The sequence below is a fragment of the Hyposmocoma kahamanoa genome, unplaced genomic scaffold (assembly GCF_003589595.1).
Source record: "Hyposmocoma kahamanoa isolate Upper Pololo Valley unplaced genomic scaffold, ASM358959v1 88, whole genome shotgun sequence".
Taxonomy (NCBI): domain Eukaryota; kingdom Metazoa; phylum Arthropoda; class Insecta; order Lepidoptera; family Cosmopterigidae; genus Hyposmocoma; species Hyposmocoma kahamanoa.
In genome coordinates, this window is record NW_020654466.1 from 19,174,130 (window position 1) to 19,191,983 (window position 17,854).

General features: G+C 37.8%; 2 protein-coding genes across 2 annotated transcripts; one reads left to right on the plus strand and one right to left on the minus strand.

Annotated features, from left to right (window-relative positions):
- Nucleotides 1-110: 110 nt before the first annotated feature.
- On the minus strand, nucleotides 111-8,289 carry LOC113235966 (gastrula zinc finger protein xFG20-1-like). Its single transcript, XM_026471889.1, has 10 exons — nucleotides 7,913-8,289; nucleotides 5,551-6,850; nucleotides 5,222-5,440; nucleotides 4,553-4,716; nucleotides 3,025-3,184; nucleotides 2,708-2,901; nucleotides 2,180-2,280; nucleotides 1,503-1,613; nucleotides 977-1,131; nucleotides 111-527 (listed from the first exon to the last, which is right to left on the minus strand). Exons 1-10 carry the CDS (start codon nucleotides 8,287-8,289, stop codon nucleotides 111-113), a joined length of 3,198 nt encoding a protein of 1,065 aa, XP_026327674.1.
- An 885-nt stretch (nucleotides 8,290-9,174) lies between these two features.
- LOC113235576 (arginine-glutamic acid dipeptide repeats protein) lies at nucleotides 9,175-17,027 on the plus strand. The gene has a single exon (XM_026471319.1). The coding sequence runs from the start codon at nucleotides 9,418-9,420 to the stop codon at nucleotides 14,899-14,901; it is 5,484 nt and encodes a 1,827-aa protein (XP_026327104.1). The 5' UTR covers nucleotides 9,175-9,417; the 3' UTR covers nucleotides 14,902-17,027.
- Nucleotides 17,028-17,854: the final 827 nt, after the last annotated feature.

The following is a 17,854-nucleotide window of genomic DNA, read 5'->3' on the forward strand; positions in this document are numbered from 1 at the left end:
CATCTTACGAAGTATAATATCATTGCATCTTACTAAGTACTTAATATACATTAACAATTATAAAGTGACAAGATAGACATACAATAGCAAATTCGTATCATTTTAGAGCCCTATGCATTATTTTCATCTTCATCAAAAGGTTCGATTTTGACCGTAACAAAATCTGTAGGTTCGAGTTCTTGTTCATCATTGCTTGTACCATCATCTTTTAATCTATCATTCTCTTCTTGACTATCCTCATCACTTTCCTGGACTTTTTCTTGATTTTTTTCTTTTTTGCCTTTGGCTGTCTTTGTATTCTTGTTATTGAAAGCTTTTGCAAATATGAAGTTTTTACCAGGAGCGTTTTTATTCTTTCGAGGTCCAAATATCTTGGTGATAACTTCCTCGTCCAAATTAAGTTGACATTCCCTAGGATCCAAAGCAGTGTAGAATTCTCTGATGTTGACATTTTTTAGATTATGCCTCTTGCGCATATGCTTGAGCATGGAACGTTGAACAGCGTAGGTTTTCTTGCAGAGTTTACACTGTAACAGAATTCGAAATAGGTTTATTGATTTTTATAGCGGTATCAAGGAAGATCTAAAAAAGTGATTACGTTTTTCATTGATGATGAATTGTTTGATCAAAGTTTAAATCTGAACGTCCCAATGTCGTAGCAATATTTGTTTAGTGTCTGAAATAACGACTTGGCTAGCGAGTGCTTATTTTGAATCTCGGCAATCTCGTTTGGCTGTTATAACTGCTTCATATGCCTCTAATTCACCATTGTTTTAATTGTAACGTGTGATTATTATTATTTCCTTAATGGCGGCCACCGTATAGACTTGGACCAGTGTCCGTTTCGATGTATGTTGTCGGTTAATAATTTTTTTCCATCCCCTAAGGTTTAACATTGTACGAGTTTAGGTAGCAGCAAGGTATTTTTGGAAGTAAGGCAAAGAAATGACACAATCGACACGAATGACATACGTACCTTGAAAACACTGGTCGCACTGTGTGTCAAAACGTGAATGCGAAGGCCGGAAGTGCTACTGAGAATTTTGTTGCAAAGCGGACAGTGGTACTGGCCGCGTGTGTGCGATGTGCGCATATGGCGCAGCATGTTCCGCTCGTCTTGGTATTTGCGTTCTGTAAGGTAAAAAAATATGCATTGAAACATTTATTGAAACATATACTGCAAAAGCATAGAATATATTATACGATAAAAATATTATTTCTCATGCAAATATGTTTTTTAATTGACCACACTTCTAAAAGTAACGTACTAATTTCCGGTACTTATTTTTAGGATACAATATCTTAACATCCTCGATTATCCTTACTCTGTCGAGCTGTCCCTGCTAATTAGTATATATCTCTATTTAATGACGTCTCTATGAATTACTACATAAACGTCTTTCAATGGAAAATATATAACAGGAGTAATATGAACGAAAACCAGCTCAGTCGTCCATTAAATTCGAATGAAGTTAAAAAAGATGAAGGTACAGGAATTTTACCACATAGAGGGCACTTCACAGTAAGAATCTTGGTTTCATGGATCTTCATATGCTCACGCAATGAACACGCACTCGTGAACATCTTTGAACAAACTGTACATGTCTCCAAATCTGGAAAAAAGTTATTCAGTTAAATGTGTGTGGCTAAAATCAGAACGGCAGTTAACTAACTAGCAGTTAGCTAACTCCTAGAAACTTTATCTCGAGGGATAACCACACTAACGTGTAATCGGCTTGAGCAGGTCAGAAGAAGCTCGCGGGAGCCCTGGCGTAAGCTAGGGCGGCCGGGCGGCGTCGTGGTGAATGTTCACTGATCCCACGGCGCAGACTCAACCGGCGAGAGGGAAACCCGGGGAGGTTTTAGTGGGGTAGGCCCTCCAGCCTGGAGGGAGTCCCCACATAACCCCTGAGTCTCCCTGGGCTCAGGGGTATCCACAAAGATTTCCCCCCCGTCAAAAAAAAAAGCTTTGTCTAAAACTATGTGTTGCACATTTCGCTTTTGCACAACGTGAGTCTTTTTCGCACTTATTACAGGTACGTAATTTTTTTTCTGACCGGCTCAATGCTATTACGTAGTCGATAAATGTGGTGACTCCCTCGTACTATTTAACAGTGATATGCATGCCGCCATAGTTATACCGACAAAGTAGTCGTTTCTCTAAACATTTTCAACTTACTTTCTCCCGTATGTTTTCTAATATGATATGTTAATTTAGACTTTTGAACAAAAGTCTGACCGCAGTACACACAAGCATAGGGAGTAGTCCTTGTGTGCGTCCTGTAAGGAAATAATTTACTCTTAAATTACGTAAGTATAACATGACACTTCAGTAGTAGCGATCTTTGAAGGAGGTCACTGTCCAGCAGCAGTGGACATCTTTCGACTGAAATGATGATAATGATGAATGAGACATTTATTTTTTATTTATAATATAATAATAATAATATGATGTAACCTAAGCTTTGGATTAAGTTTTTTATGTCATAACTACGATGTGTGATACGCTTAGAGTGAGCTGGTAAAATCTATTGCTATTAAGTCATTACGTTTTGCTTCTTTATACTCGAGTTTAAAAGTTGAAAAGCAAATAATAATGGAGTAACGTTATATGAACTTGAAATAAAAAAGTGTTCTACAAGGTTCGATTTTATACCCTTTGCCTTTATTTTATATTAACTAGATGAACACGATTATAAATAATTACCTGATGTGAGAAGTACAAGCTCCCTTATCAGCAAATGTCCTTGGGCATTGTGGACACGCATAGGGTCGTTCACCAGTATGACGCCGCTCGTGACGTAACATGTTAGAACGTTGGACGAAACGCATAGGGCAGTAAGAGCAAGCATGACGCGGGCCTTCATGGATCTGGACGTGTTCGCGGTAGGAATCTTTTTTCTGTAAAAAAAAAACAATTATTGAGACAAAAGATAAAGTTCTAAACTTCAGTTGTAATCTGACTTCTCAATATAAAATGATACAGGAATATCAAAAACTAAAAAATAATTAAAAATGACATACTGCAAAAACTTTCTGGCAGTAGCTACATGTGTAGGTCTGTTTGTTAGGCAAATGTTGTTGTTTATGTATGTATAACGAAGATTTGTATTGGAACGATTTTCCACACTCAGAGCATTCATATGGGTGGTGCCCAGGGTGAGCGATCAGGTAATGGAGTTTCCTGAAATGGGAGAAATAAGTAATAAGTAATGGGATGAGTAATTTCCTGAAATGCCATACATAATTATTATTTCCACTGTTCCGAGATACTGAAGTATGTAAAAGATTGGAATGACATCAGGTACGACTTCTACAGAATGGCTGAACTCGTTAAAATAAATAGATTGGCTTAATTTCAAGCAGTTAAATGACTAGAAATAATGAGATATGAAATTTCCTTTATTTATAGAATTTAAAAAAATCACATGCTATCAATATGTTATTGGATGCCCATTTACGCCCTTGCGGGACCCACAAAGCGTTCCAACTAATTTTCGACTGCTTCATGAGAAACAAAATGTTATCCTTGTTGATCATTTAGGAAAAAATTGCTGTCGGTAGGGGCCAAGTCAGTTGATTATGGAGGGTGAAGAAGAGCTTAAATCTGCAACTCCTATAACGATGGGGATTTGTTTGGCAGAATGTGCTTTGACGTTGTCGCGTAAAAGCAGCGGTGAAGATCGGTTTTTCTGCTGAGTCTTGCCATTGTCATCACTATTCCTCACAATAGCAATTAGCTGCTACCAGATCAAAAGAATCTATGGTGGATTACTCAACCGTTGAACCACAAAACAGTTACCAACAATTTTGTGATGGTGTTTCTTTTTTAGATACTGTGTCACAGTAATGGTCACAAACTTCCATCACCAATACGTTAGTACAGTGCATTCTTCTGCGTGTTGCCTTTTGTAGTTCGGATTCGTGTGATACCTATTTTTCTAGTTTCTTTTATTTTATCAATTTGACGCAAATGGGTCAATATATATTATGGAGATTAGTGCCACACCCAAACACATATTAAAAATACACGAATTCAAGCAGTATCTACGTTTTATTTCAAAGTGAAGACAATTGATCAAAACAAAAACATGTTAATAACCCCGAAAGTATAAAAGTTGGAAACCTTAAGTTTTTAATTCACAACCTCGGTGATCCAACTGTTTACACTGTGGGCGCTGAAAGAGAAGGTCCCAATTTCGATTCCAAGTAGGATGGAAATTAAATTTTCTAATTTGGTTCTGGTCTGGATATTGAGTTATAGAGGAAGGGTATAGAGGAAGTGCCTTAGTTTGATATCAGGTAATTGGTGTGATTGTCTGGCTAATTATTATTATTAAAGTTTCTAATCAAAATTTTACACTAAAAATACTTTGTTTAATTTCAGATTGGTCAGAATTTCAAAACAACAATTTCCTACTATACCCTCTAATATAACTGCAGAAGATAAAACCTAACATATGTTGAATTTGCTAAAATGAGACACAGGCAACTCATTTGTATTTGACCTTTACATTATTTTTAATTCTATTGCATTAAAAAAAAATTTCACCTCTCATCCATAGACAGCAGCATGTCACCACAGATCTTGCAGCGGTACTTGCCAGTGCCATGAACTTTCGCCACGTGAGCAGTGCGAGATCGTGCGTTGGGAAATTCTCGGCCGCATACTGTACAGCTGCAGGTACGATTGGTGTTTAGAGTTGTATGTTGAGCCTAGAAAAAGTGAAAATTGTTATTAGTGACATCACCATGGTGCAAAAGAATTCAACTCTATATTTAGAAATGTATGACATCTAATTTATTTGTAATTTTTACGCCAGTCATTGGTGGGTACATCACTTTATCTCCATTTCAGTAGCTCTAGCGACTTGTGAAAGATTTCGTCCAGGGAAGTACTGCCACCATGCCTACATATTCCTGCCGTGAAGCAGTAATGTGAGCATTACCGCGTTCCGGTTTTAAAGGGTGAAATTGGTGAAATAACAAGCACACATTATGGAACTCATGTCTCGAGGTGAAACAGGCACAGTGTGGCAGTGCCCCTCAAATTTAAAGTTATGTGATAGGTGCATGTGTCGCTTACAACCAGGCGTTCGACTTGTTCTTGGCGCTTCACTTGCGAGCATAAAAAAAGTCCATCGTTTTATCTATCTCTATATCTGTCAGTGCTACTACAAAATTCATATTTATATTCAAATATATACTACAAAATTCATACCCTCAAATGTAACTGGAAGGACTTCTTATGACTCAGTGGCCTGTATTTACATCCATCTAAAGAACAGAAAATCTTCCTTGCTTCAGGGTGTTCAATGCCAAAATGACTTCTCATCTCTTCAACAGATCGTAACACAATACAGCATAGATAGCATTTTAGAAGGTATAAGTCTCTGGAGTTCTGCTGATGTTTTTCTAGGTAATGGTGAATAAACCATATCTAAAAAGAGTAAAAACCGTTTTTATATTTGTCACATAAGAAGGGGTGAACGATCAATTTTAGAATATTTTTTTCAACTAAGTTAATTAAAATACTTTAATAAATCATACCTTATCACTATACAATTCTGAACATTCACATTTATAATACTGTTCTTTATGCTTCTGAAAATGTACCCTTATCTGATGGTTTTCTCTGTGATCCTCATTCCAAAACAAAGTTGGACAGTATCTACATTTAAAGCCCAAATGAGGACTAAAACAGTTATCGTACTCTACAGTCTCCCAATGATCAGTCATATGACGCCTGGTTGCTTCTCTATTGTCAAATTCTTTGTCACAAAATTGACAAATCCATAAATCCTCAAATTCACCTAATTCCTCTGAAGTATGAGTGTCCAGCTCATGTTGATTATCAAAAGTAGTTGCACAAACTCTACAGCAAAATACTGGGACAAATTTTACACAATGCACTTTCTGCATATGCGTTGAAAAATCTTGAAGCGTGTTTTGCTTCGCATCGCAAAGTGAACAATGCATTTCTTTAGCAACATCAGATGCCTTGTCATAGTGAATATATGAGTTCTCGGGCATTATTTTTGCTTTCATATCAGTTGTCATTCCATTTATATACTCAAAATAGCATTGCTCTGGAATTATCATTTCCATTAGTGTAACATCAAAGTCTTCATCGCCCTTGTAAGCTCTGATTATGTCTAATTGCCTCTTGACTTCATTTGGGTCAAGTTTATTTCCATCTCTATCATACTCACAGCTTGCATCATAACAGTCATCAGACTTATCTCCTTTCTTATCATCAGTGGAACTTTTTTCACCTTCACCATCACTCAAATTCTCTTGTTTAATTTCGGTTGCATTCAGTAAATCAAGGTCTCGTTTATTTTGCTCCTGAGTTTCATTTATCATAGATTTATCCAGGTCTACATAGCCATATTTTCTTTGTTCTTTTAAGCTTTCGAGAAACTGTTGACTAACTTCAACTCCAGAGACTGAAAATGGAGGATCATTCCCAGAAATTATACTAGCAAAACATTTTAAAGTAAAATGGTGGATACCCATATAGTGGTTGAAGAATTCTGACCTCAGATTATCTGATTTAGAACAGAGAAGGCAACGGAAAATTTTTATGCCTTCATTTTCAATTCCCCAAAATACTTCTTCATTTTTATATGTAACATTTGATACATTGTGTTTTTGGAACAAATGTGTGTCATACTGATCGGCAGGCACTCTGAAGTGGCATAATCGACAATGAACTAGATTATGAGCATTGCTAAAATGTTGACGAAGTTCTGTCTCAGTTGAGAAATTTTGACCACATTGAGAACAAGGCCATGGCGTATGAAATTTTAAGTGTGCTTGCCACGCTTCTCTGTCTGGCACAAAATACCTGGAAGTTATCAAATACATATTTTATATAAATAGGCTCAAGCACCAAAGACATACAAAAAACTGAGCATTTCTTAAATCTTTCTTAACCCCTTTCAAATCAATGTATAAGTATGGAATAGTAGCAGTGACTGCATTAACTGGTATAAAAAAATAAAATTTTGCTACATTATCTCAACGCTCAGTACAGCACAATCTGTTAAATTCAATACGAAACCATGTTGAATGATTAAATTCCTTCTTGTCGTCAATAGATGGGGTTAATCGAGCACAAATCTTATTTTATGGATCATATGGCCTGAAATAAATTACTAAATAAATAAATAAAATAAATATTTTATTAGGAGTGTTTTTCCTTTATGAGTTCAATTGTGAGATCATAGTTGTTTTTTATGTTATAGGTGCTACAAATAAAGGTCCCATAATTTCTATAAGAGGTCTTTCAGAAATTATGGGATTACCAGAAGAATTAATTTATAGCATTCTGAATATTATTATTGCCTAATATACTATTTAAGATAGTACAAATTATTTAGCAAGGTACAAAATATAATTTTATATAACAAAATGTACTAATTCAATAAATCACCCCCAACAACACCTGGCAAGTTAATATTATGACAACCTGCCATTGACTTACAAATAAATGGACTACGGGTCTAATACAAAAACCACGAATAAAATGTCCCAAGTCAACCTATTTAAATGTAGTGACATTTAAAGGAATATGAAAAAGCTAAAACGTTGAATTCAAATTGTAATGTCATCGCAGTACTGTCTAATTTTGCTTGCTTCGCTGTCAGTTGAACAAACAAAGACTAGAGCGTGAATGACGCTCTGTATACGATTTTAACGCCCTATAAGTTCGGACACTTTTTAGCGCGGACCCGACGTCCATATAATTGTAAGTCAATGCTACCTGCCTACTAATTAAGTGTTGAGTAGATACAAAGCTTTTTCAACTTGGCATAATTTGGTTTTGACTTTTTCCAGTATTACAAATAACAAAACTGAACTTATCGCCTTTGTTTTTGGTGCAATTTCCATTAGTTACCTTACTCACCTGCATACTCCACAGAAATCTTTTTTATGATTTAGTACATAGTGGATTATCAACTTCCCGCGACTAACAAACCATTCGGAGCACAACAAACAGCTGTATGGGCCGAAAGGATTCAAATCTTTTAGATACAACCACACATCTGATGGACGCTGGACGACCAATGCGGACTGGTCCTTAAGTTTCGGACCCAGTGTGAAGGTTATAGGCAGTTTCTTTAATGGATATTGCTTCACTTTTCTCTTCTTAGACTTAGGTCCAGATACAATCTCAATTTCAGTCGTGTCTGGCACAAAATCGATAAGAAATTTCTCAGGATTCTCCTTCTTAGCAGCCGCCAAAATAGATAATGGCTCATCATCCGACTCTTCCCCAGACATTTCGAAAGAATATTTTTAATTATTTAAATTTTTGGAAAGCTATTCTACACAACTATGCGACAAAATAAAAATAAATGCTCTAAATATACTTCAACTTCAACTTTTATGTCTATGGCTCCGTCGTTTTGCGCGACGATTTTGCCAATGTCAGGGTTGAGAGACATGTGTAGCGGTAGTGAGACAGATTGCCGGTTATTAAAATACTTCGGCGGTTTTTATTCACAATGACGGTTATATATATATTTTAATGACATTACAAAAATATAATTTGAGAGCTCATGTTATTTTCTTTCTTTTAGAAACGTTGTAGGAAGTTTTATTTAGCGGGAAATAAATAAAATCGTTTAGTAAAACAAAGTTAGGCGTCGTTTTCGTTCAATAACAAACTTTTGACCGGTGTCAGCGTGGAAAATTATCATGGAGGATGGAGAAAGAAATAAAATTATACGAAAGAAAATGGGAGAATACGGGACGAATAAAGAATATTCATTTTTCATTTACGTAAATGTTTTGTAAACAAATGTCTTCGTTATTAGATTGACAAAATAAGTAAATAAAAATTATATGAAAAGATTTTGTGTATTATTTTATTATTTAGTAACAAATTTATATTTCTCGTGTAGTAAATTGTATTGTTATTCTAACTTTCTAATGTAATTGATTGTTAAAACTGCATAAAATGGATTTAATCAAGAAAGTGTCCTCTCGTGGCAGCCATTTTGATAGAACCGAGTTCGTCTATGGTGCAATCCAAAGAAAGGCGAAGCTAAACAAAAGGATAGCATGTAGATAGCATTTATTGAAATATTAGTAAAATATGCGTAAATATTGAGTCAAGATGCTTGTTTTCAAGATAAAGTAAAGTGAACTTAGTAATAACAATGCCAGTGTACCATAAAACATCATAAAATGAAGCACAGTGCATCGTGTAATGGTGGCCATTAGGGGTAATAATTATGTATATTGGCATACTTAATGCTTCACGGACCATCAAAGATACATCTAAAAAGAGACTTCGAGACGTTTTCTCGGTGTTGAGTGCACAATATGTGAACTGAGGATGTTTCGTGATATGTGAGTGTGACAAGGTGGTCCAGTCCAGTGTAAATAATCTTTTGCACCCGAATCATGGCCCAGAACCAAGGGGAGGTTCAAGTGGGAACACCGAGCCAACCCGTGAAAGATAAAGATATTTATGCGTTGTTGCCTGATATGCGATTGAATGGTCCGCTTGGACCAGATGAATCTTGCCCTGGTGGTGAAGAACTACGTTGGTTACCCGCTCAAGCGACTGACCGCGACCTGGTAATGTACTTGCGCGCCGCGCGCTCTATGGCTGCGTTTGCTGGCATGTGCGACGGAGGCTCACCTGACGACGGTTGTGTTGCTGCGAGTCGCGACGATACTACTATTAACGCTCTTGACGTCCTTCACGATTCAGGCTACGACCCTGGTCGCGCCCTACAAGCCCTAGTCAAGTGCCCCGTTCCAAAAGGAATAGAAAAAAAGTGGTCTGAGGAAGAGATTAAACGATTTGTTAAAGGTATTCGTCAATTTGGTAAGAATTTTTTTAAAATAAAAAAAGATTTATTACCCCACAAAGACACTTCGGAATTAGTAGAGTTCTACTACTTGTGGAAAAAGACACCTGGTGCTAGTAGTAACAGGCCACATAGAAGAAGACGACAAACATCATTGCGGCGTGTTCGTAATACGAGAAATTCGCGCGCGGGCACACCTAAAGAACAGACTCCTGAAGCTACTCCAACAGTGCCTGAAACTAACGGTTCTAGACCACCAAATCTTAAAGAGGCTGGAGAAATGAGTTCTGTTACTGAAGATGAAAATTCTGAAGAGGATAGCGACTCCAGAGACGCAGGTGATCTTGCTAAAGCAGACACTGGTAGGACAGGTGACAATCCTGAAGATTCTCCCAGCAGAATGAGAACTAGAAATAAGTCTAAAGAACAAACCACACCTAATGGTAAAAAAGGACAAGATGAAAGTGATAATGACTCAAAATTGAAAGCAAAGCCTAGCAAACCAAATGCACAAAGTACAAACAATAATATTGCAGATAAAGTTCTCTCATCCCCTGGTGGAAAAGATGCTAAAAAGAAAGTTACAAATGGCAAAGTTGATGTGTCAAAGGTAAAGAAACGACTTCCGGACGATTCTAAGAATGATGGCATTATGGATGGTGATGTCCAATTGAAGAAGAAAAAGCCTGTGGAACCTCCTGACAGCCCTGCAGAGAGTCTAACAAACGATAGTTTTTCTGCAATGGACGAAACTGAAACTGCTGAACCTGAGCCAGAAGTTTGTGATTTCAGCTTTAATAAGACTGATAAAGAGAACAGTGAACAAATCAAAGAACCTGAACTGGAACAGCCACCTAAACTTATAGAGTCACATGTAAAAACAGAATGCAATCCCGAGTCTAGTACCAAAGCTGAAAAGGATACCATCGCTCCAGTTTTCAAAGTTGCAAGTGAAAAAGATGATAGAGGTGTTCTAGATTTGAAAGCAGAAACAGTCACTCCTAAAAGTACAGATAATATTGAGCCTAGACCACACACAATTCAAAATGCAATATTCCCAAAAACAGAACTTATTATTCCAAAAGTTACACCTATGTCCACTGAAAACATAGAGAAAATCAAAATAAAAGAAGAAATAGACACCGAGGAGCAAACCTTAAATATGCAAAAGAATGAATTTTTGAAAGACCCTCTATCACACAATTTCCCTGGACATCCCATTAATTCATCAAAGCCGCTTAATTTAGAAAACACTAACTTCTTTGTCAAAGACAGTCACATCTACAATCCAGGGATAAAACACAGCATTAAAATTGAGGGTGTGCCAAATAATATATTCAATCCTATGAATATTACAAAGGATAATTCTATCATAAGAAGTGCAAAAGATTTTCCAGGGGGAATGCCACCGTTTTCGTATCCACCTAACATTAATTTTGCTGGTGATCCTAATAAACATAACCCATTGATAAACCCTTTGAAAACTGTTATTAAATTAGAGCCTAGAGATGAAGCCAGCGATATGAAGAATCAAAATACACCAGAAATCTTTACAGCTACAATATCTACAGGTAGTAAAGTTGATTCTCCTAATGCTCCACGGTTAGACACACTGCAGAGGATCAGTCCATCTCCAACAAATACACGTGGTTTGTCACCACCGCCCATGGAACATTCTTCGGCAACAGCAACAGAACCTATTTCTCCCGCTAACTCGCAAGAAAAGGAAGCTGACTCTGAAGACAAACAAACACAACCTACAGACTTAAAATCTCAGCCACTGCCTAAATTAGATGGTCAGAATGGTGGTCTGAGACCACCTATTTTCCCATCACCAATACGCCCTGAAAATCTCGGTGTTAGAGCGACAGAAGCGCCTAGTACCACAGGCTCAGGACAAACCATGCCCCCTCCGCCACTCAGTCAACCTTCAATTGCAGGGCTTCTACCACCAGGGCCCTTAATATCTGTAGGAGGTGGATCTGCAGTTGGACCCTATGGATTTATGCCTACTTCACTATATGGACACCCTGGTCACCCAGGTCTAGAAAAGCCTGGTTCATTACCACCGTTGATACAACAAGTACCACCAACACATGGTCTACCGGGCAGTAGTTTGATTCCACCACCATCTAATCAAAATGATCCATCTATGCCACAAGACCTGAAAATCAAACAAGAAGTTCCAGATAGCATGCCAGCTAACCTCTCCACTCAGAATTCATCTGACCCTCTACAATCTCTCAAAGAAGTGAAAGTACAAGGATATCCTATTGGTAGTGCAATAGCACAGCATTTAAGCTCTGAAAGAGACAGAGAATCAATGTCAAGTGTTGAAAATAATAGCAGACCTCCCAGTCAACCAACAAATGAAAACTCAAATATATCAAGTGCATTCCTCGGACCAAGAATAGATAGTATTAAGAAAGAGCCTGATTTTATTCACCAGCCCCATCTCCCTCCTGTGTCTACGAGTCAAGTCAGTGGTGCAGATACTACATGTACAGCTCCACCAGTGAAGAGTCCACATACTCCTACTCCAATTAAAAGTCAACCAAGCAGTACACCAGGACATGGATCACATCCGTCAGCAACTACTTCTCCTTTCACAAGGCATCTAAACAGCCCGTCACAACCAAGACAAATATCAGCTTCACCTGTGCAGCCTAATACCCCTGTGTCTCATTCGGCTCTGAATCTGATGAATCCGACGCCACTCTCCATACCCGTTTCTTTGTCGGGACCTCTGCCTGGTCAACAACATGGACATCCGCCTCCACATCCATTTGCCTCTCCTCTTCACCATCCTCATCATCCGTTGTTGCATCCCTCAATATTTCAGCTTTCAGCTGCAGCTGCAGCTCATGCAATGCACCCTTATTATCCACATCCTCATCCAGGCTATTCAATGCCTTATCCATATCCATATGGTCCATTACCACAGCCACATCCCATACCACCCATGCATCCGGGATCAAGCACACCTGGAAGGCACGACCCAGTGAAACCATCTACAATTGAATCGACAACCATGCTCAGCTCTCACCACAGTACCAGTTCTTCTGTCACTACTAGATCTCTTAGAGAAATATCTGAAAGTTCGGAAGATCCAAGAAATCCGAATGCTACAACTGAAAGACACCAATTGCACGAAACCACTATGACACACCACCACTCGACGAGTCATCATAGTGCAGTACATACAAGTACAGAGAAGCAACCTAATCACGCCGGTGGCGGAACGAATCATACGCTATCTATTTCCCACTCGACTTCTAGTAGCTCATCTCAGTCTATCCAGCACAAGATAAACACCCAACAGAAAACGAGTTCTCATTCAAGTTCTCCTCATCATCTATCAGCAAGTGTGTCCCAAACGACTTCATCGTCAGTCAATGTAACCAATAATCATACTCATCATCACTCGCATCACCTAGCCCACCATCCAGAGCGGTTATCACCTGCAGATTCTATGCTTTTACGGCATCATCCAAAAATGCTTCCTGGTAATCCAAGTCATCTTATGATCCAGCCTCCTTCAATGGGTCATCCAATGGGCTTGGGACTACCGCCTGGTCCGGGACCGAGTTCTATCGAAAGTTTGCGATTACATGCGCAAGCCGCGGCTGGATTGCAACAAAGTCATCAAAGATCTGGATCACCACATCAAATACCACATGGCCATCCGCACTTGCGAGCGCCACAAAGACCAATACCTGATGAAAATCCTGAGTTAAAACTTGAAACGCAATCACAGCCAGAAGAAGAAGAAATACCGAGCCCAGCGCACATACCTCATGGACCAAGTCCTGAACCGAAAATTGAAGACAGTGAGTGTCACAGATCACAATCTGCTATTTTCTTACGGCACTGGAATCGCGGGGATTACAACTCGTGTACGAGAACTGATCTCATCTTCAAACCAGTGCCTGAATCAAAACTTGCTCGCAAACGGGAAGAACGTTTGAGAAAACAAGCTGAGAGAGATAGAGAGGAAAGAGAAAAGATAGCACAACAAGCCCACAGAAAAATTTCAACACCAGAAAAACCAGAAACAAAACCACCATCGAGAGGAGCTATTGAAACAATAACTTCTCCTTATGACCGATTTCCACGGCCACCAGGCTACCCTGATACGCCTGCACTACGGCAGCTCTCGGAGTACGCTAGACCTCATGCTGGCTTCAGTCCAGGTAATCTACCTCGGCACTGTATGGATCCGATGCTACAGTATCAACTGAGTTCAATGTACGGCGCAGCTGGAGCTAGGGAACGACTCGAACTTGAACACTTAGAAAGAGAAAAACGTGACAGAGAGATAAGGGAACTACGAGAACGAGAACTGAACGACAGATTAAAAGAGGAATTGCTTAAAAATAACGTTGGTCCTCGAGCTCTCGACCCGCATTGGTTGGAAATGCATAGAAGGTACGGAATGCCGCCCCCACCGCCACAAGGTGCAATACCTGTACAATTCGGATTGTATCCTCCTGGTCATGGGCCACTATCATCACAACTGGAACGCGAACGATTGGAGAGGCTCGGCATTCCACCAGCTTCGGCTCCCGGCCAGCCACCTAACGTACCAGTGTCCGGCGCAGGTCCTCATCATCCACACCATCCCCACCCAGGCGTAGCAGCCGCTCAGCTTGAAGCGGCCGAAAGACTCGCGCTTGCAGCTGACCCTATGGTGCGGTTACAGATGGCAGGCATAAACCCTGAATATCATGCGCACACGCACGCGCATACTCATGCTCACTCGCATACACACTTGCACTTGCATCCCGGACAACAAGCTGCAGCGCAAGCGCAACAAGAAGCCTTGGGACTGGGGCTGGGAGCTAGTGCACCATATCGGCCTTTGCCCCATCCGGATCTATTGGGTAGGCCTTATGCAGAACAGTTAGCGCATCAAGCTGCCGCACATGAACAGTTTCAACGACAGCTGTTGTTGGAGCGTGAGCGAGGATTTTTACACCCAGCGCATCACGAAGAGTTCCTGCGACAACAGCGTGAGCGCGAGTTGAAGGTCCGCGCACTGGAAGAGGCAGCGCGGGCTTCGCGCCCGTAGTTGTCCCCCGCGGCCCGACGCGCCCCGCCCGACGACTCTGTCGTGCTTGTGGAATGACGTGTTTGTGAAGTGCAATGTGCTAACGGTGCCGCGACTCCTGAACCTAAACTTTGACCGAAATGGTTGTAAAATACCTAAAAAAATTATAAAGTGTTCGCCAGATATTTTTAAAGTGGAGAACGTAGAATTACAACTTTTTCATAATATTATTGTGTGACGATACGATATCTGTAATTTATATTTATAACTTAAATAACTAAGTTTTTATAATATTTTTATAGTTGCATGGTCTTGTAGTTGTACGCTTATTTTCCATGCTCAAATTAATTTCTTATCTACTAGTCATAATTAAAAATTTTATTCGTCGAAATTTGAGGAAATGGGTCACATGTTTTAAATACAAACTTGTAATTTAAAATTATTGTTTATAATTATAATTTTATGATGAGACAGTTAACTAACGGTGCTGGTTGACATTTTTACGAATGGTTCACTTAACTAAGACACTATAAACTTTGATTTATATTCATGACATAATAAAGGTATTTAATTAATATTAATCTTAAGATAGTAGGGACTGACTTGCCTTTCTAATCTACTTGCCTTTTATGTAACTAATCCCTAGAAAGAGTTGGACATTCTACTGTATAAAATCAAATATTATATATTATCCTTTTCCGTAAATTATATATTTTATCAAATAACTTATTTCAGATAGATAGTTATACTCGTAAAGATGTTAAGTAACTTGTAAGTTTCAGCAATACATTTGTTATAGCAGAAGAGCATCAGAACATGCAATAGGTATTATAAAAGTAATTAGCCTAACATATCAATTACGTTATGAGATTACTATCTTTGTTGATAATTGATATGTTGCCTTTACTGTTGATATTCATTGAATGCAATAACTTGCATAATCTGCAAATAATAATTGGCAATATTAATGGGAATTGCCAGGCCTTGAAAATATAATACATAAAATTATTTATAGCAATTGCTTATTAGTTCCATGTAACACTTCATTTGAGTCATAAAATTACTATCTTTTATTTTTATAAACGAAGGTTACAAGCTAGCTATATTTTGGTGTTGATTAGGTAATTTTATTCGGGGTTCATTTGCTAAATTAGTTAAGCACACAATGGAAATCATAATATATTAACTTCAGCAAGCGATAACGCGCGGTTTGGTATCGACCTCTCGTTTTGATAGGAAAATTTTAATGCTCCATTTAGTTCACCTAACCCATTTACAATACAATCGCATTACTATTTTGATTGTAAATTTAGTATAAAATTTATTACCTGATTTTGAAGTACCATTTCACAAAACCAGTTAGTATCAAACATTAAACTTAATCGACAAATTAGCTCTAGCTTTAATCTAAACTTGTAAAATTCTGTGCTATCATAAAAAGTTGTTATGTACAAATTAAATACTATAATATAATTTTCAATAATTGTAGTATCTTCACAAATGCCTTACTCTGGTAAGGCATTTCTCCATCAATAATTATTAACAATAGTATTGTAAGGGTTAAAAAATCGGATGATTCTTTTTGAATCACCATTGATAGGTTGTATATAAAATGGACGTTGCCCTCAGCTCGAAAGATATCTAAGTATTTCTATCAAATTGTAACTTAAAATCATCATTCATCTCATTGTCAGTTGAAATGATCAAAATCTTTAACAATATACACTTACTGCAAAGTAAAATGTTATTTACTGTAATTGTGAAGCTGTTGAAATTAAACAATGCGTTAAAGTAATTATTAAATTACTATTGGTATATGTGGTTTAAAACTTTGAAAAATCTTGTAAATTTTAAGAGTTGTCATTTTTCACCCAACGGACACATTGAATTCTTGCACTGTAATTGTAAAAAATCTTGTTACAAAATAGACCCATGTAGAGTTGAGAAATTAAAAGTTAATAGAGTATTGTAGATTTTAACGTTTTACATTTTCGCTTTGTAGGTGTTATTTTGGTAATGCCAGTTTCTTTCTGATATTTTAATAAAGAGAAATGAAATGAGTATTATTTTTAGAGACAAATTATATCTTAATTAAGAAGTTGCGTGTTGGTATAACTTCATTTACTTAGACAATAAGGTTAAATGGATGTCTTAGTGCTTTGTGTAAATTTTTTTGAATAATATATGTGAAAAAATTTCAAGTGAGTGTTTTCTTTGAGTGTATTCTTTGAAAGGTATCGAATAATAAAAATCAATGTAGTGGACGATTGGTGACGTCGAGTACATAACCAGAAATAGAGACGAAATGTCATCTAGTTTGTTTGAAAACTATTCTGCCATATCATTAAGGTCACAACTGCGCTCCGATTGGCCAGCCCGAAATCATTAAATCGACCAGTTTAACTTGAACTTTCCTATAATGGACGAAAATTGAAAAATTACATAATTGCCGATGAAATGTGATTCCGTTTGTTTTGTAATTAGATGTTTTGCTGTTTTTCACACACCCCCCTAATGAAACAGCCCCCATTTATTACAATAAATACAGAATATTTTTGGAATATACGAAGACGTACAGACAGGTCAGTTGTTGGCGCTGTACTATTTCAGCTTTCTAATTTGTGGTTTCAGCGCAAACGACAGTTGATATTTAAAAGTGATATCAGTACCATTTGAGTGATGAGTTGCCAGCGATGGATGACCCTTATTTCGTCTTCATTTTTGGTTACATACTCGATGATTGTTGAGGACTAAATCTATGGTTGGGGATTAAAAATAAAGAACATTGTTAAAAAAGAATCTCGTTTTCATCATACACACTCCTTGGGACTTTCTGACTTGGTTGCTCAATCAAGATGACTTCTATCATTCCATCACATTTTGTGTTTTTTTACAGTTCTCAGAATATGAAAAAGCTGTCAAGCACTTAGAAAAGTACATTGAACAGCTTTTGCTTTTGGTAAAAATCGTTTTT

Coding starts and splice junctions, on each gene's coding strand:
- LOC113235966 (XM_026471889.1), bottom strand. CDS start 8,289: ATGTCTGGGGAAGAGTCGGATGATGAGCCATTATCTATTTTGGCGGCT. Junction 2,902..3,024: donor ACTGCCAGAAAGTTTTTGCA/GTATGTCATTTT, acceptor TTTTTTTTACAG/AAAAAAGATTCCTACCGCGA. Junction 2,281..2,707: donor GCTTGTACTTCTCACATCAG/GTAATTATTTAT, acceptor ATTTCCTTACAG/GACGCACACAAGGACTACTC.
- LOC113235576 (XM_026471319.1), top strand. CDS start 9,418: ATGGCCCAGAACCAAGGGGAGGTTCAAGTGGGAACACCGAGCCAACCC.